The sequence below is a fragment of the Thermobia domestica genome, chromosome 12 (assembly GCF_964235325.1).
Source record: "Thermobia domestica chromosome 12, izTheDome1.hap1.1, whole genome shotgun sequence".
Taxonomy (NCBI): Eukaryota; Metazoa; Arthropoda; class Insecta; order Zygentoma; family Lepismatidae; genus Thermobia; species Thermobia domestica.
In genome coordinates this window covers 21,580,680-21,606,080 of record NC_137465.1, presented here as the reverse complement: position 1 = coordinate 21,606,080, position 25,401 = coordinate 21,580,680, and the positions used below count along the sequence as shown (strand labels likewise).

The window sequence follows — 25,401 nt, the reverse complement described above, 5'->3', positions numbered from 1 at the left end:
ATATCAATATCCAAAAATGACTCAAGTTCTTTTTTCACCTAGAGATACTCATCTCAGGTATGTAAAATAGAAACAAATGAAAAAGGGAAATGGATGCCTTGAAAGTAAATGTAGACAAATTCACCAGTGTTCAGAAGCGTATTTTTAAATCACACTCGACACTACTCATAGGAGCTAAACACGCAGTTCTGTTTAGAGTTTCCGTTTCTTGCCACGTACCATAAATTGAGCACAAATCAAATAACTGTTATTGGTGTCTTCGTGGCCGTGTGTACTAGCGCAATGCGCTAGCAATTATAATTGCTTTTGGCATGGGTTCAAACACGGGCCAAGGAATTTTTTTCTATTTTTATAAAAAATAATACTCAAAAAAGTTATTTACTTACGATACGTATGCAGGTTTGCTATACAATTCCACTGTATACGAAGAAAAAGAAGAAGAAGAAGTAGTAGTAGTAGTAGTAGCAGTAGTAACGGATTAGAACCCCGCAGGGCTGGTTTCTTTCCACCTTGACTGCCATGATATAAGTGTAAAAGCAACTGCTTCTTCAATTGTCTTGTTCAGTTCCAACAAAGTGACAAGTTTCTTCTATTACAACTATAATGCACAATACATACACCAGAAGTTATGGACCAGGCCAGCAACTAGCCACAGAGGTTTGCAGGAGCCATGAATATGTCAGGAGGGACAAGTGATTAAAACTTCTCTTACATATATCTAAATTGTGTGTCTGTGTTGAGGTCTGGAGGGGCGACGAAAAGTTTAGGGGGTACAGCCCCCTAGCCCCCTCTAGTTGCGGACCCCTCTGGTGCTTGGGGTCCCGGGTTCGATCCCAGCCTCCGCCAAGTGAACTTTGTGGTGGACAAACACCGTGCTCGTGGGTTTTCTCGGGGTACTCCCGTTTCCTCCCACTTTCTTCATTCCACCATTTCACTCATCTCTCATCATCACCGTCTCCTTTAGCTTAACCGGCATAACCGTGGGACGTAAAACTAGAGATTTCATTTCATTTCATTTCTAGTTGCGGACCTGGTTTGGACAATCGTAAACTACAACTAATCAGAAACGTGTTTTTAGTTACTGTGGTTAGGGTCGAGTGTTAAATATGCTGTTCAGGAGATGCTGTCTACAATGCAGTGAGCAGAGTGGGTCGGTGAGTGGTGGGTCGCAGTGGGTCATGGTCGGTGGTCTTCCGCAGTGGGTCACGTTGGGTCGTGGGCCACAGTGGGTCACATGCTGATGACCCACGTCTCACTGACACAAAACTCGACCCACTTGATCCACTAACCCACCGACTTACTGACCCACCCCAGCTCTGATTGGCACTTTTTGAATTTAATTACGATTCCCCATGTTTTTTACTATATATATTTTTCTGAAAACACGTTAATTAGCAATGGAAAATACAACTGTCAATTCAAATTGGTTCGGGTTAACAGCTTGAAAATGTAAAGTTTACGTTTAATGTCCCACTATTATACAGCTTAGGTTAAGGAAGACTATGATTGAAGCAAGTGAATTACGATGGACGAATTGGTGGAATGAAAAAGTGGGAGTGTCCCGAGAAAACCCACGAACACAATGTTGTCCGTCTCAAGCTTACTTACGTTGGGAACGAACCAGGCACCCCACCCACCAGATAGTTTAGTAGGCGTGGTCTCTTTCGATTCCCGATGGGAGAGCCATTAAAAGATTAAATGTCCTCGCTGTATCTATGTCCGTGTCCCTGTCGTTCAAGATTATCGGAAATAACTGTAAAACGAGGATAACCGAATATAATAGAGTTAAGTTACGTAGATACTTTCGGTCTTTTTAAAATTTAAACTTGAATTCTCTGGACTATAATATTTTATCATGATCAAAATCAGTGTTTCATCGTTAATAAAATATTGCAGTCGTAAACGTTTGCAATTTGCTACATTGACGAGTCTTTCTTGACTTCTACTTAAAAGAGCAGTCTTATGGTAGTGACATGAGCATACGCTTCCTGAGTTAAGTGTCCGCAGTTTGATTCCCTCCGAGGAAATTCAGAAAAACTTTATAATTTAGAATGTTCATATATTTCATGCATAACAACATGAAAAATAGTCAATTTCTATCGTTCTTACAACTTAGAGTTGAAACGACTTCCTTCACAGGGAAAAACTAACAACATGACTTCACAGTCTACACTCTCGATTCCTACTGTCTGAAAACTTCGCGTTTTCGCAAACAATTCATGAATACAGATGGCTCATCCTTAAGGCCTAGTATCAGTCACACATTTGTCTGAAACGTCATTGTGGAATTTTTACTAAGTTCTTCCACTCTTACTAGAAATAATAATAATATTTTCGTTCGCCTTTTTCAACACGTTCCATATATTCGTTCAACAAAAATTGGTAAATAGGAACTATTCTTTTTATATTTGTTTCTACATTTTGTTAAAATATCAATATAACGCATACATAATCCAATGTCTTTTACTCAAAGAAAGGGCGTTACTATGTATCGTGATGAAGACACGTCCTACTTAGTTTCTGTTAAGGCATCCGAAGGTTCGATTTTCATATGGACCAGTAGCTGACACTTTCTTTTCTTCTTCTTTTCTCTCCAAAGTATCTCTTATAAGGCTATTCATCCTTATAGAGGGTCCAACAAATGTCTTTTCATTTTTCTTAACTTCAGTATGCTTATTTGCTTTTTAATAGGACCTAATATTGAGGTCTCAAGTATTCAGTAATAATAATAATAATAATAATAATAATAATAATAATAATAATAATAATAATAATAATAATAATATAGATGACAAATTCCGTATGAGGATAGACTGTATTAAAATCTGTAACATCGCCCCTAGCATTATGCAGAAGTTACAAAATAGTCGGGATTAGAGAGAAGTGCCAGGATCATCAGGAAATACCCCCCCTGCATACGTCCATACAACTAGCAAAACATTAGAACGGAATGTTCACAGGCATATTTCATGTAGAAAGTGGGAATACTGAACTCGTAAGAGCCGTAATGGAATTTGTTTTTAAGTAATCATTATGCCGGCTAAGCTACAGAAGACATCGATGATGAGAATGAAAGAAATATCGGAATAAAGGAAGTGGGAGGAAACGAAATCCGGAAAAAACCTACACACACGGTGTTTGTTCAGCACAATGCCCACTAGGCGAGAGCTTGGTGGAATGGGGTGAACCATTATATTAACAACACTCAGTAATAATAATAATAATAATAAGCAGAAGAAGAAGAATAGTATTAAAAATGTAAAGTGCCCTAAAATTTGGCAAAACTTACTTAAACGTAGGGATTTTAGGAAAGACTTTCTGTACCTTCAAGAGACACCTCTGCAACTACCCAAATTTAAACGAAAGCTTTCCACTAAAGTTCAATGTAGAAAATATCTACTGTACTCTTCTACGGAAAATAACTGTAATAAAAATAACTGAATATCGTTGAACAGTAAGGCATTTAATAAACTAACTTGTTGAATATGCAGATGTAATTATAAAAGCTTTGCTGCAAAATATATATACACAGACCATAATTCAGTGAGCTCGGAAATACAAAGTAATAAATAACATATAAGATTCAGTCTACAGAGCAATTGTAACTTAAATAGTGTCATACACTATTTCGAGATTCGAGTTAAGACGAATAATGTTTACCATACTTTTCGCCTTGTCTTGATTCTCATCTCCAAACCGAGACGATAATTTGAGTAAGCTTTGTCCCGTCTGGAATGTAAAATGTTAAGTTACATTTGTTAATGTACATTCTGATGGCAATTATGTTTGGTTTGTTTTATAATCGAGATGAGAAATTTCTCTTTCTTAGGCAACATTAAATAAAACCGAAACTTTTTGCCTAATATCATGTTTCTGCTTGTAATGGTATGAGCCGACCGATAATTAGTTTCTAATAATTTTTAATCTTCTACGAGATGATTATCGTTATTGCTATTACTCTTATTATTCATGAAGATTTGATAGTTGAAGTTTTGAAATATCCGGGTATTCAAATATCTGAATATAATAAAACTTGTGTCAACGCCGATTAATCGTCATCAAAATTACTTGAGTAAAAAAATTACCCGACGTGGGTTCGATCCAAGAACCTCCAAATTACTAACCAAGCGCATTGGCCACTGAAGCAGATCACTACGCTGTAAATGATTCGTTTTTAGTCCGGTTGCGTTAGGTTTCTTTGCCTCCGCTTGCAAAGTTGTATGTTATTTTTCTTCATTTCAAAACGTCTTTCGTGTTTCTTTTATGATGATATAAGTGAATAATTTTCGGCAAAATTTATATTAAGAACTTGAGTTGTTTTTTAAACTTTGGTTCACAAGTTTGCTTCTTCTCCACCGAAACTACAGATATGACAGATTTAATTCGTGTCAAAGCAGTCGCCATTGCCTGGTCTATGAGTTATGTCCGCCACCGTTCACTGGATTCAGTCGTCTGTAGTACTTTTAAATGTCGGTAAAAAGCTTCAACACATATTAAGACATAGCAACAAAAGTGCTATAAATCTTTGGTGTCCCCACAAGCATGATCGTAAAATTTCAGTAACCTATGCCAAGTATCGGAGCTACATCGCAGAAGCTAATACCAGTACTATCACAAAATGTGCAAGAAAAAGAATGTGTTATATAGACAAAGAAAGTTATATAAAAGATATACTTCGCACTAGTTAAGAGGAATATGTTTTTCATGCTAGTGAAGAAAAATTTTTGGAACCGAACGAATTTTAGGCAAGTGGAGCATTGATTTAAAATATAATATAGCTTAGCACTCTATTTCTCAAATTCAACGTATGCTCCTTCTTGAACCGGTACTATGTTAACACTTAACTACATTAATGAAATTATTAATAAAACATCATTGAAGGATTTATTCCAAAGTCATAAACAATATTTACGTCAGCTGAATAATGACAAGTTAATTATGACAGATATTACTTGTTAATGCATTATAACGTGTATGTTGCTCAAACCAATGAATGTACATTTGTTTCACAATACATTGATCTACAAAATATCAGCGGTGAAGAAAAGAGAATTCAGACTATAGGGCATCAGATAATGTTTTTATCAGCGTAATACATCATTTCGACAAGTACTTTTGTCTTAATTTGATTGGAAAAACGTTTGTTGTGCACACGAGGGGTGATGTTGGCCTTTGTGAATTTACTATTATATTTTTTCGGGGGAAGGAAAACACAGAGTGAACTTCGTTTGTTAACATCAAAATCTGCAAGATGTTCAAAATTTGCACATATCCTTCTTACGATTGTTTTCACTAACATAGTTTAAACTTAGTATATTGTAAAATCCCTCCTGATATTGTGTACAAATACTTTACGATTATGTTTATAAACACCACCACATGGTTTTACGTGAAGATACTACGCACTACGTGGATCCACTAGAATCAGCAGACGACGAATTTCTGGCTCTACCCACGAAGCAGACGACGACATAGGAGCATCAGCGCCACCGCCGTCCTGGGATCTACAAATTCGGCAGCCGACAGTGGACCAGTACCAGTTTACTGGTGTCCCTCCTATTCTTTGCTTTGGAGCATTAGGAGTAATCTAACCCCAAGCCTCTAGTCTGCTTCGGGACTTTTGACTTTTCCTTTCACCTGGCTTAGGCTGCCTCGGGGCTCTGTCGGGAATCCTTGACCCAATTGCTTAGCCTGCTAATCACTAACCCCTGACGGCTTGCCACGGAGCTTTGGGGAATCCTTCGCCACTCTGCCTACCCTGCTACGGGGCTTTATGGAGATCTTGTCTGCAACCTCTCGCTGACAGACTACCTGATTCTAACCTCACAAGGATAGAGAAGAATATCTTTGTAGTATTTTTTTGTAAAATACAGTTAATTAGTGAATTTTATAATAAAAAGCCGGTAGTGGGAGTCGATTCCGGTCTCTCTTTTCAGTACCTTGCTCTACCTACATCCTATATGGGACAGAGTTTTACAATATGTAATACTCAGTTCTAGACATTTAACAAATCGTTTCAACTACGTTAAACTAACTTTGGTATTACATTAAATTTACTATAACAAATTCAATATAAATACGGTAATAATACTTTATCGTTGAATATGAAAGTTGGGTAAATGTTAAGAATATATGAAAAATAATCTTGCACTATTCAGAGTAAACATTATTTTAGTTTGAATGTGTTGCTGAACCTACATGGAATAGAAGTTGTGGTTTTATTCAAATTATAAAACGTTTGGTGTTTGCATACATAGGTATTTTCTTCACATTTATTTCACACTAAACATTCAATAGTTAAGTACCTATCAAGAATTTATACAGAAACGGCATTAAGAGACCTAATCACTCTAAATTAAAATACCGCTAATTTTACTGTAATTATGTGATATCTTCAAACAGATTAAATATAATCAAAATGTGGAACAAGGCCGCTGCAGATAATATTGTTTTGCATGAGGTGTCGTTATCAAGAATCACCTAGTAGCTTTCCGTTTGCAGGCATTTATAATCGTGAAAATAAATGCCGATTTTCTAAATGGCTGGAAATCGAAAGCAGATAAGTGAGTTGTGATAACAGTATATCATGCAAAATGGTATTGTCTAGCGCGCTCTTGTTTCACTTTTCGATTATCTTTTATCTATTTGAAGATATCATATAATTACTGTAAAATCAGCGGTATTTTGATTTCGCCGTGATGGAGCCTCTTAAGCAGACAATTACCAAATGTTCTGTATCCTTTATTAACATTTCCTGAAAGCATCGCAATATGTCATATAACTTAACAGAGCTCATCTTATTTAGTCTAGAAGCAATATAGTGCTATGTCATAATTTTCAGCACTAATCTTACTTTCTTTTTACATTTATTCAGTAACTTAGGCCTAAATTCATTCCAAGTTGAACTTTATCGGCAGAAGAAATGGGGGACCTTCCATTATAACATCATTTTCTAAGAAAAAGCTGAAAATGTTATTTATGAAATTTCTTGAAATCTTAAATTATCGTCAATCTAGAAACAATGCAGATGTAACCATAGCAACTTCTTACCACGAACCTTCCATATATATCACCTCAACTGAGGTCCATATAAAGTTTGAATAAAACAAGTGAATCGAAGTCACTAGAACTGGTTGACTTATCCCCATTTCTTGCGGAATTTGCATTTCTAAGAGATGTTCATATTATATAAAGCAAAACTTATCCATAAATCCAGAGCTGTGCTTCAACTCCATTCAGAAAAATGCGTAATAAAACCTCCTCACCCTATTCTGGGAGTCGACTTCTAAAAGTCTCTAAAATGTACATACCTGCCGGACGTATTGAAGTGACTACGTATGCTTTCTTCCAAATTTTTAAGGTACACAATATTTATCCCTTTATTTAAATAATATAATTTATTTTCATTTCACTTCATCATTTACGATATTTTAATATGCCTAGCATGATCTAAAGTGTACAAATGTATTAATTTTAATAATTGTATAATAATATGGTTTACAAAGTGGTTTTTACATAAACCATTCACACGTAAGAGTAATGAAAAGAACTTTTTCGTCTTCCATTATATCTAGTTTATACATGATATTCACAGTTTTGTTTGAATCGTTTCTGCTGTACAAAATTTCATAGATTCACATTCACAAGTTAAAAAGCTTTATTTGACTGTATAATATTACTTTAATTAAAATATACATAAATGTATAATATCAATACTTTCAAAATACCTAACAATTAAACACAATACATGTACCCTTTGTATTTGAGGATTTTCAATGTATGATGAAAATTATACTGCAAATTAAAAATGCGTTCTTTTCTTCAAAGGGATCTTCCGCTAAACGGAAAGAAGTATAATAATATCAAAAGGCTCGACAACAGTGAATTTAGACGAATATTTAACATGATTAATCCTCATGCAAGATCCAAGGTAATGTACATATTTTTAACAATAAATCTGTTACTAAGATTTGTTGTATAAGTAAATATCCCTCATTATAGCAGATTTTGACCTTTGACCCTTAGGCCCGGCCGAAACCGGCCGAAACAAGTATGATGCTATCCTGTATTAAGGTATTATGCCTATGTTTATGCTCTTGAACGGCTATCGGCAGCAAAAACAAGATGAAACATGTTGCTTTCCTCTATTGGGTAGTTATTTTAGACCCACCCCTCTGTCCCCCATTGAAGAGAGTAAATGTCCATGGGAGCAGACTGTATGAAATTTGTCCCTTGATCGATTTGGTCTTAGTTGCTGAGGTGAATATGGTATTTCATGATTTTTTTGGAAGAGTAGGACGAGAATTCGTATATGCAAATGCCCCCTAGACATTGAATTGGCCTTGGTTTCCACAAAGAACTGCAGCAACAACAGCAGCATGGAAATTTAGCCTTGGTCCCATTCCCCCTGAGACGCCTGTATAAACAAGATGAAACCTGATTTATTGGCCGTTGCTATGAAGAATGGTCATTTCCCAGATCTTGAGTTAAAGGCTTACGATCACGTGATGAAAAGTAGCGAATGAAAGGATGGTGGCGTCGGAAACGGAACGTAGAGTGTACACGTAAGTATTTGTGTAGATCATTCCATTAGCAGCTGTCGCAAAGGAAGAAACGTCAAAGTAAAGATGGCAACATCAATGAATATATTCGATAAGCTTAATATGCCATCAGTGGAACCTTTTACAAAAATGCGAGATTTAGAGATTGGCGTACCATTTCGTACTGTAAAATGTAAGATCATTACAAAAATGTATAACAGAAAGGCATGTGTGACATTTGAAGGAGGCGAAAAAGTGATTTTACCAGGACGCTGTACTGAAAAATTGGAAGCAGATAATGGCGCACTATTAATGTATTTAAAAAGTGGAAATGTATGATCGACATATAAAGGAATGAAGATTAATTTACCTGGACGTAATATGCACGATCTTGAATTTACTGAATTGGTATCTTCATCGTAAGTGTATGGAACATGTATAAACAAAACGAAAAATTAATTTTCCTGTTCTTCTTCTCCGTCCCTCTTCATGCATGCAAAGACGTTTGTATACATAGTGCCGTTACTCTATGTTGATGAGCTACTGAAGTAACATGTCATTGAGTGCTTGTACTTCAACTATGGCTATTAAGAAAGAATACTTGTTAAATGTTGAATATAGTCTTAATTCAATGAAAACCAAATTAATTTGTATTGGACTCGATAGTGACACATTTTAACCAGTGATACGGTGTAGGTAAAGGACTTGTGTTTGAAGTGAAGTTAAATTTGGCAGAGTCGAAGAAACTTGTAGATTTGACCCGTTTTGTTTTGGACTATTTAAATTCTCAACTGGAAATTACATTACAAAATCTCTTGGAGGAAACAACGAACTGGTGGTACGAAAACTAATGGGTGAAAAATTAGTGATATTGGGGAAGAAAGAAACACTTCATGCTCCTAGAAATACTCTGTACTTAAATTCAAGTCATTAGCTTTATTTCTTGTTAATATTACTGTGTATTGAACATGATATGAAACACAGTAAAGCTTCCAGTCTTGTGCTACTTGAATATTTTGACTTGTATACAGATACTGTTCACAATTATGTACAATCGCAAGGTCTTACATGTAACGGACTTGCCGGAATTCATACATGTATGGATGAACATAGTATTATTAATGGAATGAACATCAGTTTTCCAGGTGTATCTCTTGAAGAGAACAGTAATGTGACAACTGATGGTGATAGATTAAAATTTGAAATGAAAGTATTTTGCAAACAAAATCACATCAATTTAATTGTGGCTGCTTTATTTGATAGTGGGAGAAACTGATACTTAACCTTTGGAGGGTATCGACGTAGTGGACTTCTGTTCATAAAGAAAAGATTGATTTTTTACATTTATACTGAACAGTGTAGTAATAAATTTAATGCATTTAATAATAAAAATATATAGTGAATTCGAAATGTATTACAAATAAATTTGTGTTTTGTCTTTGCATAATACACTGCAATATGATTCATATCATATTTTCCTTGTATACTGTAAGTAATATTTATAATAATAATGAATTCACATACTTGAATTGTTTGGTAAATAAAAGAAAAAGTTCATACTTAAATTCATTATTATAGAACTTTGTCTTAAGAACGACAGGCCAATTTTTTATTTAAAAAATATTAAAGTTTAAAACAAAGTCGTATCCTAATAATAATGTTCAATTCACATACCTGTTATAATTTACGAAAGACAAACCTTAGTATTTGAACTTATTATTTTTAGTATGAATAAAATATTCATTATTATTTTAGTACTATTAGGATTGGATCGTTGAATTAAAAAATCAGGTCTAGATCTTGTTTTTTTTAAAACAATAATATGAACTTATTTAATTCAATGAGTTTTAGAAAGTACAAAATGTGTGTAATGATATTTTTATTTAATCACATAATTGTTCGTAACACATTTATTAGTAAGTGACAGAAAATAATAAATGAAACATTTTTTCAAAGACAAAACGAAGAATACAAACTACAGTATTTATTGACGATGATAATAATATTTAGAGAAGAAAAATGATGGTAAGTATAGTACTGTGCATCTTTGTTCAAACTCAGTGCGTCACTTGACACACATCCTATAATAATATCCGTTTACATTGATGTCGATGACTCCACACACACATACATAACTAACTAACTAACTTTCTAACTCTATGGCCTATGGAACCCGGTGGTTCAAAGCCGCGTTCACAAAAGCTCTCCACTGGCTTCTATCCTTAGCTAATTGGATCCAGTTTCTACTTTGTATTCCTATCGCTGCGAGATCCATCTTAATATTGTCCTCCCATCTGGGCCTAGGTCTTCCTAATTGTCGTTTTCCGATGGATCTTCCAGTCAAGACTTTGAAAGCCTTTGTACTTTCTTCCATTCTAGCTACATGACCTGCCCACCTAAGCTTCCTAGACTTGATGACCCTAACAATGTTAGGTAAACTGTATAAATTATGTAATTCCTCGTTATGAAATTTCCGCCATTCCCCATTCCCGTACCTCTTGGATCCGAATATTCTTCTCAGGATCTTGTTCTCAAACACTTTCAGTCTATGTTCTTCCCTCAGAGTAAGCGACCATGTTTCGCAACCATACAGATCTACAGGCATGATTATCGCTTTATATCAAATTCTTCGACAGAGTTCGCGACGACAAGAGATTTTGAACCGAATAGTAACACAAGTTCCCTGCTTTTTGTTGACATTTAACTTCTTAATGAATATGATTTTCGTCTGTTAATATCGATCCTAAATATTTGAAACTATCCACTTTATCAAAAGTATTATTTAATATTTTAACACATCCACCGTTATTACGGTCCCGACGCACTTCCATGTATTTAGCTTTCTCTGCATTTACTCGTAAACTCATGTCTCTGCAAGCGTTTAATAAGATCTCTGCATTTCTTTCTATTGTTCTCCTATTATCCCCTATTAAATTTACATCGTCAGCATATGCCAATACCTGCTGAATAACGTAGACCCTGGTTGCTATCTTTGATTTTCCTTATGGCGTATTCCAGCACAAAGTTAAATAATAATGGCGACAGCGCATCTCCTTGTTTCAGGCCATTTTCGACGTGAAAGCTCGTGGACAAAAATTTTCCTATCCGAACTTTACTTTGAGATACATTTAAACATATCTTAATTTATCTAATTAGCTTTCTCGGTATTCCAAGTTCTGTAAGAACGTTGTATAATGTTTCCCTCCTAACCGAGGCGTACGCCTTTCTAAAACCAATAAATAATTGATGAACCGGGGTACATACATACATAGTCCACACTAATTTTCGTATTGATGATGTAACGAAGCTAGAAGCCATACTGTACAGTGTTGATGATCATATCCACTTCACACACACATCACAATAATATTCTATCATGTTGTTGATGATGACTTCATACACAGTTCTACTGATTTTCATATTAATGATGATGATGATCAAACTTAGCTAGAAGTCATACTGTACAATGATGCTGTCCATACATACGATGACGATCTTTTATTCTCTGAAATGGAAAAAATGAAAAACAACTTAAAATTTATTTTATCTGTAATCATGAACAAATAAAGAGGTAATAATAAGTGTACAAAACAAACGAGAAATCATATGTATACAAAAGAAGTTTTAACAGAGAAGGAGATATGATTACCTAAGGAAATAAATAAGTTTTAGAATTTGTTTTTTGATAATAATAATGAACAAAAAAGAAATGATAAGAATAAGTATACAAAACAAACGAAGAAGAAGAAGATATAGTCATAATAATAAAGAAATGATATTATGTATACAAAACAAAGAAGTTGAAATGATTATCTCTAGTAATAGATAGAATAATCAAAGATCATTTTTTCGGATGTGGATGCAAAGGTGTGATGAACATTGTTTAAGGACTTTCCTTTAGCTTTAAAACATAGGAATAGGTATCAATAATGTCCACATAGGGACGATTTCAAACTTTGAATTTGTTTATTATTGAATTTTTAAGAAAGGGAATTTCTACGTAGGAATTGAATGTGGTTCATTACATATGGAGGAAATCCAAATGTATCCAAGTAGTAGGCACGACCATCAGTATTAATATATATGGATACCAAATCGGTACTGATTTTTTCTGGCTGGATCGGTATTTGTGATGTTAGGTGCAGGTAACGGAACATGTGATGGTAATTCGTTGGCTGCAAATAAGCCAACGTAATGATTTTGAAATAAAGAGTTTTCTTGAAGTGCATGGATTAATTCTAGTGTAGTGGACATCATGCTTAAAAATACAGACATGTACATATATGTTGTAATAAAAATAACGTACCTTTAAAAATCCATGATGATATTCGCCTGAGGGTAGAGGGTTCTTAAAGTGAACTTTCAGACAAACACAACCCTGTTTAATTAGATTCCAATGCTGCCCAGCGCTGGCTTCTACATCTTGCTTAATGTCGAAAACAAAGATAGTGTATCCTTGAGGAAAGTCGAGGCGAGGAATGTTGTTCCCATGATTGGAAAAGTCAATGCCTGATCCACAGAATAAGGGGTGATATGAAGAAACATATAGGTTGCCTTCAAAATTGGGTTATAAAGGATTTAAAGGTACATGTTTTCTATCAATGTATAATGAGAAGAAATTGATGTCAAAATATTTGAAATGAAATGGGTTTCAAGTTGCCGTTCCTGTATAGGCATCATTTTGAGTAAACGCCACAATCACTCGAGTTGGTAATACTCCCATAAATAAATTGTTGATTGTTTTCGAGTGAAGATCCTTTGGAATGATGAATGACTTCATTTGCACTCTTGTGAGAGGATATTTGGCGGTTGTTGATTGTAGAAGCTTGTTATGTGCTGATTTATTGTAGGACTAACATCAATTTTCTTAATATGTAAAGCAGCGTCTAAAATATTCACTTTAGCCTCAACAGACGAATCACTAGCGATGAGACAAAAGTTTGGCTCTGTAGAAATTAGCTTGATGCGTAATTCTACTCCTTGGATTAAAAAATTATCCTGATTAAAAATATCACAATGAAGATGTTCAAGCATGTAGAATTTTGCCCTATTTTTTGTTAATTCATAACGTTGTTGAAATCCCTTATTACCATTAGATGTTGCATCAATATGTCCAGCAGTATCTTGAAACGATAATGCACATTGAAGATGACTTTTTTTAGCAGAATCATCATAATTTATCGATATGCATGATTATGAGATAGAAATGAGATCAATTTGTCATTTAAATACACTTCCACTTCACTGAACATAGAATTTAAAAACTCATTAATAGGAGCCACAGCCTTATCACTTTGAACAAATACTGATCCATCAGGCTTAACGATTTGAGCTTCAATGTAAAGGAGAGTATGTGGTAGACCTATGTATTCATCACTTTTTTCCTGGAATAACAAATTCTATAGGTTTCTTTATCAGCTAGTGGAGCGATTGGTTTATATGTAACAACATGATTATCTAATATACTGGTTTGCGTTGGTTTTGTAGAAAAAGTATCTAGTTCACTTTTTACACACTCGCAGGATTAATGATGTAAGAAAGCGATGATGATGATTTAATCAAAGATATCATCTGATAATTTCCTCTTCTTATAAAACTGATTTTTATTTGCTTTCTGTGTACGTTTCCTCTTGCACTTCTTTTTCTTGCGCTTGATGGTGTGTAATGATGAAGGGTTAAAGATGGAGCGATGTGTAATTCTTCATTTAATTCACTGATATCCAGATCCTAGCATAAATTTCAGCTTATTTTTAGCTTTTTCTTTCAAGATACCTCGCTTCACCCACTCGTTGATGAAAGGATTCGTTAATAGGTTGTTTATTGATGATAATATCATTAATAACGTTTGCTCCACAGTTTAATAATTCCTTTCCTATTGTTTTAGCTCCTTGTTTAACTAATGGCATTACAGAACGAAATAATCGTCCAAGGAAACTTCCAATACCATATGCAAGTCGATAAGGTGATCCAACATAAACGTTTCCAGTTCCAGCAAGAGCTTGTTTTTGATAATGTTGTAAATATGGACTATTCATAATTGTTGATGTTGGCGCAGTGGTCGAAAATATAGTTTTACGCATGCAGTGCCGAAAGTAAATGCCAGTGGAGAGCGTGCACTATCTCTTATATCTATTTTGATGTGTTCAAAATGCATCTTTTCTATAGATACATAATGTGGAAGATTAAAAATTTCTGTAGCACTACTTCCCAATGTATTATTCACAGGATTCATATTTACGATACGTAATAATGATGCTATTGTATCTCCAACAAATACGGATTGAATTATGTCACAATATACATTCATTGTAGATGGAAGTCCCAAACGTAAATTTGGAATTCTTTGGTCTTGTTGCATATCCTTTAAATCAACCTTTGGTTCAAATTCCAACATCACACTAACACTTAGTGGTAATGCAACGTCCACATTAATATCTTTATGAAGACGTCGTGTGAAACAGGTATTACTTTCACGAATGTAGGAATTATGTAAATTTCTGAATCTGTTGTACGTATTAATTATCTTCATCAACTCTGAAATGTCAATGTAATAACGTACAGCAATAGTTACAAACTTTCATTCATTACTTTTTGCAGGTTTGTAAATAAATTTTATTTTGTTCATTGATATTTAAAATTGAATGAGGATAATGAATCTCAACAATACCTACTCCCCACTTTTCACGGAATGCTATTCTTTGATGAAGTTTAGTAGTGTATGATAAGGTGTTGTCAGGAAGATATTCCATAGAACTATCACTGGGAAGCGTAACATAAAAATCTCCATTACTTTTCATTGTACTTCTTGATCTTCTTTACGGATTATACAAATATCCAGGAATCGAAAGAAGAAGGATATCATTGCCAATGAACAAGATATTGTTTTCTGCTACCTTTTCTTCTTGTGCGTATGATTTCATCTATGTAAAACATTTTTGATAACGTCACAGGTTCTAAATTCTCTCTATAAAATAATCCATCTAGTGGTTCCTTGTTTAAATATTCTATTTCATAAACAGCTGGATCTTTGGGTATCATCTTCTTCACTTTAAATATTTCCAAGTCCAGTTTTGCATGTATCCTTTATCAATGTACGTTAAGTTTTACTACTTCGTATTTTATCACCAATCTTAAGATGTTTTGAGAAACCCGGATTTTTCTTCATTTTACTGTCATAGTGATTTAGCCATACTTGTTATTTTAAGAAACATTTGCAAGTGCCATCTTAATGTTTGAATAATAACCTTCATTGTATTTCACAAGACGAGGTAATACATTAACATAATTATACGTTTGAAACTTTGTGAAATATTTCCACATTTTTTTTCTTTTAGAATTCTGTTAAAACGCTCGACAATACTAGCCTTTATATCAGGAATTTTAGTTGTAATATGTTTTCTTTTGTTTTCCTTCAAGTAATTCTGTATTGTTTTATTAGTAAACTCACTTCCTTTATCTGTTCGGAATGTAATTGATTTTCTGTCTTTCAAAACAATTTTTAATGCTTTTAAGACATCATTTGTACCTTTAGATCTTAATGGCAGAGCCAAGACATATCGACTAAACACATTTATCACTTTAACAATATAACGATATGCGTCATTAAATTTATGAAGAGACTGAAGATCATTATCACTTTCCCACTCATTATCGATGTTATTCACTACATAGAAATCTCTTTTAAAACGACGACTTACTGATTTGTGCAACGTATATGTTGATTGTTTTAGTTACTACTTTCTTATACAGTGTATGGGAATTTTCTTCTTTGCAGCTATCCACAATTTTTAGCAGTTGAAAACGAAGCAGGATTGAAGGGTTGTAATAAATTTTGTTTAACTGTTTGTTTATGATTTCCATCTTGACCGTACTGGACGTTTACACGCACATTTCCTTTTCCTTATAGGAGATACTACTTTTTCTTTTACTTCTTCTGCTTCTTCGTCGTCTTGTACAATCGATTTCAGAGGTTCTCCCCTTGACGGTGATGCTTTGGTTTGTCGTAAAATATATAACAAACGTTTTCGATTTCCAATAAATTCTTGTGGTGTGTTATTAGAAGATAAATAATTACAAAATTTCTCCCGCCCAGGTGGATTTGTGTGTTTCCGTGATCGCGACACATCACAAATTAAACCTACAACGTGAAATCCTTCTAGTTTATCACCTTTGATGTAAACAGTTTCTTTATTATCCCACGTGATATTATCATCATATTTCATTCTATGTAGTAGTAATTAAGCTCTTTTACGAAATATTTTGGGTATAGATAACAATATTTCTTCTTCTACTTCAGGCTTCTCTGATTTAGTTGACGTAATCGAAAGTGTCAGGTTTTTCTCGTTTTCGTATTAAACGTAAATACTTTTGACGAACATTATTATATTGACTCCATTTACTTCATCACTAAAAGAGGATAAATTTAAAATGTTTTGCATTTCTTGATCCAAACTAGATTGTCATTTCTCCAGAGCTGATGATGACGGTGGTGGTGTTTGTATACGATTAGGAACTTCAGGTGGAACTAAAATCATTTTCTTTGCGTGTTCCATTGCACTAACGAAATAGTATACTTGGTAATGCACCACTTAAAATAGTACCTAATAATGCCGGTAAGAATCCATCCTGTTGCACTAATAAATGCTTCTTCTTTTCAATGGAGTTTCCTTGCTCACAAGATATTAAAGCGTCCTCTTGTATCTCTTTGATATCTTGTACACAATACTTGATGAGTTCTTCTCTCATTTTGAAGTTTTCATTTTTATGTTCAGTATACCATTGTAGAAACTTGAGTCTTTCGTCTACTTTCATGGTATCTGTTCCATAATTCCTAATGTCTGGAAATGTACCTTCATACGTTTCGTTCTCACGTCGATTGAAAAAGTGTGGAAAATAGCCTTTGCAGGATTGAAGACAAAACGCACCACTTAATTTACTTAAGGGCATAGGAAGAAAACTTAGTGAATCTATGAAGATTACCTTCCCTACTTTCGCCTCATTCATGATCACTTCTGGAGTCCAATTCATCTTCTCAACCATTCTCTTTATGATGAAATGTGCATCATAGCCTTTCAAGTTGTGGGCAATACATGTTACTAATTTAATGTTTGGAGGTCGTTTTGTAGATGTTTTAGAAAGTGTTCTATTACATTTTCTTCATCAAATATATTTTCTCGTTTTCCACAAACGATACTATCATTTTTCATGCTGTTATCTTCATGACAACGGTACATGCATGCTCACGTATATCTTCATATAGGTTTGCGTCATCCTCTTCTATTTTCGTATATTGTGTGCATTCAATATCATACCATACAACCACAGCATTCTTCTCCATGATAATCTTTTAATTGGCTTCTTTGTTTTTCTTATTTCATTCACTTTCATGTAGCATTCGTGTTTAGGTGATACTATAGTATAGCTCTTGTTGTAATACGTTTCTCCACATACGAGAAATCCTTTTTCTTTTACCACATAAATTTTCAAACCCTGGGCACAACATTTCACAATTGAACATAAAGGCTTTCCATTTTGATAAGGAGTTGACTTGTGATATTCATAGCTTGACTGACCATAAAATTCTCGATTACAATCATTGCATGTAATATGGCCTTCTTTAAAATCACATGGTGGATTCTGATGACATGGGTAACATACAGCTGTACAATGTTTCAAATGTTCATGCTTTTTTCATATTTCTTATGACAAATTTCGCAATAATACCTGCAGCTAAAACATGATGTCAAGTTTTCAATGACGTTGTAATGATTATCTATGAAACGTAAATTTAAAGATATTCTCTCGTTATCACTTGGTGGTGCTTCAAACATGACATCGCTTTCTGAAAATCCCCGATACATTGTGATTTTATAATCTTTTAAATGTTATTGGAATTTACGAATTTCAGGAATTCCACCATCATGACTAAGGTCTTCATCGGCAGCTTCACACAGGTCTTCTGCTTCTTTTTCAAGTATATATTTATTTTGTTTTTTATATCTATTGTATTCGGTTTGTTTTCTCCAATTGTGTTTTCTTTAATCCTATAGCAACGACGTTTGCATATGCTAAACTTCTTGTACCTTTGTTCTTAATTGTGATGATACCACGTTTTGCCTTCACATATTCATCGGTATTCATAACATGATGTTTCAAACGACTTTTTCCTCTTGGTATACGTACGTGATGAAAGTTCACGATGCAATCTTCGTTTATAAGAAAAGCCGCATTGCTTTGCAGTGCTTTCTCATAACTCATGCATAGCACTTCTGCTGAGAGATTTCTAGCTTCTCTGAACGATAATCGAATTGGCGATGTCCTTCTCTTTCATTTGTGATTGTTATTCATACGTAATCATGTTGGTCCACTTTACGTAACAAATACCCTATTAGAGCCCGTTGATCTCTTTCGAATGACATAAAATGATTTTCATCTGCACGCACGGGGGCTAAACATATTCTTAGCATTGTACCCTCCATATTGTGTCTTAAATGCTGTCTTCTACGTTCTTCTATTATATGAAATCTATTGTTATCTTAATTAGGCTATTATTTCCAAATCTCACTTGTACATTTGTGTTTTATTTCTGCTTTAAATTCAGACAACAATTCATCCATTCGCTTCTATATCTCGTCTAAATTAACTTCTATTTCTTTATGTTCAGTATTAGCCTCTGCTAATATTTCCATAAAAGATGGATATATTTCTTCTTCTTCTGTTCCAGGATTGAGAAACAAGTTGCGAAGCCAATTTTGTAGTTCATTTCGTAAAACTCTTTTTCTTCTGTATTATTTTCTTCCTCATTGAAATCCTCTTGTATTATTAGTGAAAACGTAAGATTTAGCACCTCTTCATCTTTTCCCTTTCTTCGAAGTCTTCTTTTTTCTTCATCTTCTTCTTGTGATCATTTCTTTAAATTTTTTTTCGATACAAGCGATAGCTTCTTCTTCTTCTTGTGTTATCATTCTGTTATCTTCATTTTCTAATATTTCTAACAGTTCTTTATATTTTACTTCTTCTTCATTGTCTTCTACAGCTTTGTTCACCATCTCTTCTTTTTCGTTTTCTTCTTCTACTATTTCAATTTCATTATCTGCATCTCTATCTTCTTCTTTTTCTTCTTGGGCAATTACATCTGTTGGTATTCCTACTTCTTCCTTATGTGTTCCTTCCTTCTTCTTCCTTTCATCACCTTCTTTTTCTTCCTTCCACTTATGATGATAATCTTCTTCTTCTGCCCCGATTACATCATCTATTTCCACTAGAAAAACATGCGTCTCTTTATTTAGTACGTCCTCTTCTTCTTCTTCTACGTCGATAATAAAAATATGTAATCTCATTTAATAGTTCTTGCGTATTCTTCTTGTTTTCCATTTTATTCTCCCCTATATGTGTATAAGTATTTAAAAAGGGACATTTTCCTCTCTCTCTTTCTCTCTGTATATATATATATAAGTATTTAAAAAAAGGAATAACAGTATCGATAAAGATAAGGAAAGTAGTATACACCAGTCTTTGTTTATTTGTACTCAACCTAAAATAAACAAGAAATTCGTCTCCTCACTTATACACACACTCCAAATAGTTATAAAACAGTATATATACACATAAATTTCAAATAGTAATAAGGAAAACGTAAGACAGAACTTTATGATGTCAAAGAAACAAAAAGCATACCTTTCCACTATCACACGTATACTAAAAAGGTTTTTCTTACTTCTGCGATAAAATAAACACGTGAGAGAAACAAGCCTATGTTCACAGTTTGCTTCAAGTGTGTTTTCTGATGGATAAACACCTTGCGTAGTTTCTTATACTTATTCTTCCGTTTCGCAATTTTTGTTTCGACCCGATTCTCTGTGGTGATGTTACATGATCCCTAGATTGATTAACATAACTATATTAAATATTCTAGGGAAGCCCTGGCTCATGATCGAATGTTAACTTTTCGTGCGTGAGTTTCCTGGTTATATCCCAATATTCATGAAACGGATTTGAGCAAACCCTATATGCCTGGGACTTTTAACCATCTAGTTCATCAATATTATAAAAGTCTTCTTTAGTTTCGAGGCATAATCGTTAAACGATTTTTAAAGCAGTAGTCTAATGATAACCATCAAGTGTGGCTGTGTTTGAAACTCAATGAATGCAGGAGTATCATAACGCATCTCAGTAACCACGAAAACTATGTATTCGTCACTAACATAATTCATTTTTCATATCTGTATAACCTCCTCTGTCTATAACATGGGATCGAAGCAGGGATGCCTCGCACTAGAGGTGATTGCTCTAACGACCTCGAAAACTATGAATTTGATATTAATATCGGTCATTATGGATTATGTTACATGTCTTGGTATTCCCACCCCATAGTGATCACCCTGATCCACAACAAAATGTATTGAATGCCATTAAAGTTTCACCATTAATCTCAACGATCACGAAAACTATGGATTTGACACTAATATCAATCAGTTTTGAATTATTTTACATGTATCGATAATCCTACTGTCAAGGGTTGTTCCTTAACTCCTGTGTGGAATAAATTTGAAAGTAAACGTCAACTTGAGTTTTACCATTAATCTTAGGGACCACGACACTATGTGTTTGACACTAATATCGGCCATTTTTACATGTCTTGGTATTCCCACCCTTAGTGATCACCTTGGTCCACAACCATATGTACTGAATGCGATTAAAGTTTCATCATTAACGACCAAGTAAACTATGGACTTGACACTAATATCAGCCATTTTTGAATTATTTTACGCCTTGATAGCCCCACTATTAGGGGTTGTTCCTTAACTCCTGTGAGGGATAAATTTGAAAGTAAACGTTAACTTGGGTTTCACCATTGATCTCAGCGACCACGAAAACTATGTATTTCACACTAATATCAGTCATTTTTTTACGTCTTGATACCTACAACCCCTGGGGGGATCACCCGGGCCCCGTGACCAACTGTAATGAAGGCAACAGACAAACGTGTTTTAATGAGTATAATCTCAATTTTTGTTCATATATAATATATACATTGATAACTACCGGTCCATTCTCCTGGCCCACCACAGGCGTCACACGCTCAGACGGATAGATAAACATACTGTTTATTTTTATTCATATAACGTGAATTTGAATTTACATTTGAGCTCAACGACCCGAAAACTATGGATTTAACACTAATATCGGCCGTTTTGAATTATTTTTACATGTTTCGATAACCCACCCTCTATTATGGGGGATGTTCCTTAACTCATGTGGGGATACCTTTGAAAGTAACATGAACTCGAGTTTACCCAAAACGAAAACCGCTTCGTCTTAATCTGGGACCATGATCGAATTTTAATAACTTTAGATTCACTCGTCTGGCCCCCGACCACAGGCAGATAGACAGATAGACACCTTTATTTTAGAGCTATCATTTGATATTATCATAACTAAAACAAACATATCGTCATTCATATTATTATATTTTAACATACCACAAGTGATGTTTCTTTTAATTTCGTGTTCAGCATCTGCTTTCACTCAACTCTCTAGACGTTTACTCGCACGACGGCTGAGATCGAAGATGAAATACGAAACATCAACACGCACATAACTGTCTTTTTTTAACGTTAGATTTCATTGTCATTACCAAGTGCGAAATGACTATAAGTAATACACTTTATTCCTTGTAGTTAAGCAAAGATATAACACAGTTTTAATGTTTCATTGAACGTGGAACTTAATTAATATTAATGCATATTCATAGAACGCGAAACTTAATATTATTATTTATTTACTATTAATATTTCAAAGTTCTTTCATTTACTTACCTATTTTAATAAAAACAGCAATTGAACGCAGATATTGAAATCACCGGAAGACGAATCACTGAATACATCTACTTCTCAATTACAATTAATCTTTTCCAGTCCTATACAAGTTTTCATCACACACACACACATGTGATTACCTTCGACATAAACATGGCATAACATGAATCAGGGGTTTTATTCTATGGAATTTATGAACTGAGTAATTTTCCCATGTCATTCAAGCAAAAAAGGGGGGCTATGAAACATTGGTCAAAGCACCCTTCAACTTTCAAACACGTCTTCAAATATTCAGGTCCGCATTACCCACAATCAATTTTTCGTGTGACCTCAAGGCCATACTACCTTCCAATTTGATCCTTGGGCTATCTGCAAAAGTGACTTTGAATACTAGTCATAGCAACATCAACGTTTCCTATTGGGACGTGTTTCGAAAAAATATCTCATCACGGCTTCAATACAGGCATGATCATCATATATTATAGTTTTCGATAATGTAGTTCTTCAAATAACAACTTTCACGTTACCGCAAGGCCACTGGGAGCTGTAATATACGACTTTTCATTCTACGTTGTCAAAACATTACGAAACGCTATGAGAAGCTTCCATCATTCAATATCTCTACTTCAGTTCATAGTCAACGTTAGATGAAATCAAAAATAACGAACAATTCACTCAAAATCTGGTAAAAGTCATGTTTCATCTTGTTTATACAGGCGTCTCTGGGGGAATAGGACCAAGGTTAAATTTCTATGCTCCTGCTGTTGCTGCAGTTGTTCGTGGAAACGAAGGCCATTCAATGTCTATGGGGGCACTTGCATATACGAATTCTCATCCTACATTTTCAAAAAAAGAAAAGTCATGAAATACGATATTCACCTTAGCAACTAACGAGGAAACCGATTCAAGTGTGACATGAAATTGTGGACGAGTTCATGCGCAAACGAAGTGATTTTGTGTACAATTAAACCCATTGGAAGGAAAACCCCACCATCTCGACCGTTCCGAAGATATAGAGAAATAAGGGGAAGGTTGGTACTCGTATATTTTGCGATTTTTCGGCTATGTTGCAAGCGAATATGTTTGAAAATTTCATTGAATCGTTAAGGAAGCTGCACCAGGGTGGAATAAAAGTGGTGTTGAATATTGAGGTGAGTGGCGTAGGTTTTATCCGGGGCCGGAAAAAGAAGGAGCTTAAGTAATAACAAACGCCATTGACACGAATAATAAAATTGTATGATATTACATGTCAATATATCATGTCGTTTGTTCGTAGAAAATGAGAAACGGTGATATAAAAATGTATTGATTACATTGCCAAAGGAACAGAGACGTTGTTGTGTGAACAAAAAATACGTTATATTTTGTGCAAAAGTACTATAGAAAAACAAATTAAATGATATGAATCATAAACACATATTATTGCAAACGTAAGTACGACAGTGTGTAGTTGTGTGACAAATATTAAAACGCAATGTATGGATCAATAAACAAAAAAAAAATATCTTCAACTTAAAAAAACGGAAACCGGTACGCCTTATATGCTGTATATCACATACGGGAAATCGGGGTATTCGTGAACACTAGAGTAATGCCGAATATCCAAGTTCACGCCCAAGGAAGCTTGTTAGAAAACATACGATTTAGCTGCACGCTAGCGGAGAGACTTAGAAAAGTGTAGCATAAATTTGGTGACAGTGTCGGTTGAGTGGATTGCCAGGAAGAAGACGTTTTGTTGGTTTTGACGTTTTGCTTATAATATTGATTCAACAATCTGAGCAAGGGAAGTTGGCTCTTATCTATATTGTTGCAGATATAGCTATATATTCCCCTATATTTGAACATTGGTTCTTTGTAATCTTATTACCCTCTATGCATTCAATAATAAGTTTCAATTATAAAAATAAAATGGCGCCTCATGGGGAAATGATGGACAGAATATTTCTCATTACCCCGAAGTGTTCGAGAGTACAACATGGTGTGAAATAAATTATCAAAAAATTTTATTTTTTTAAAATTGAAAATAAGTAATAAGTTAATGAAATTGGAAATAGATCATGTCTTGGTAATAAACGTTATTAGATTTATTAATTACAATAATTTTTAATATTTATTATTTTAGGTCATTCGTAACCTATTTCATTATTCTATAGTTAGTAACCCTATTTTAGATATCTGATTCTTCATCATAGGAAGCATTTTTTGTGTGTGATTCACAGAGCGTTTTTCAAATTTATTTGGCATACTAGCGTCCATTAGCAGTTAACAAGTTTTGTTCAGCGGCTAAACTTCAGTCTATTAACCGCATTTGAACATTTAACTAATAAAGAACACTGTCCTTGGAAGCAAAGCATTATGCGTATATCTGTGATTTGTACAATTCCATTTTTTTTTATTTTAACGAATATTTTACTTAATGCACCGTTATTTCTGATTTTTTTTCATAAGAGTACATTTTGTTTAGCCTATTACCTATTAGTTTTCATTTGTACTAGTTTCAAAGATGATGCGATCTGGTCATGTTTCTCATTAACTTGAGTTGTTTGTAAGTATAATTCTTATTAAAGATTTAAATATTGAATTACGGTATAATTTTAATGTATTTTAATGCATTTCGTTTTTTTCGTAAAGCAAAGTTTAAAACAAACAGTATGTTTGGGATTACCCCGAAAATAAATATATTTTTAAAACATCTCACTGATTTGTTGAAAAATGTTACTTTTGACATTCCTCTGCACTTTAGTAAACAGGAAAAACTCCATGCTTTCTATACACAAGAAATCTTAATTTTATCTCTAAAAACAAAAAAGTTATTTATCATCAAAGCTTAAGTATTTCTGAATACTCCGGTCTCCCATACAGCTCCGATCGGTTAATAATTTAGAAATTATTAATGTTTGGAATGTTCGGACTGCCACCGCTTTTTACATTTTTTCATCCTATTTGACTGATGATACTATTATTCGGTTCAGAGTACGAAGAAACCTGAATATAGATAGCTGACACATCTATTTCAGGCAAAAATGGAACTTCGGTATTTTCGC

The 25,401-nt window shown here is 34.1% G+C and overlaps 1 protein-coding gene across 1 annotated transcript in view; it reads left to right on the top strand.

The window, feature by feature from the left end:
• LOC145665894 (bile acid-sensitive ion channel-like) overlaps nt 1-25,401 on the top strand; it is a 75,408-nt gene that overhangs the window by 34,611 nt on the left and 15,396 nt on the right. The window contains exon 5 of the mRNA XM_081733001.1: nt 7,828-7,930. Coding sequence (XP_081589127.1) covers nt 7,828-7,930 — 103 coding nt within the window. The remainder of the gene's footprint in view (nt 1-7,827; nt 7,931-25,401) is intronic.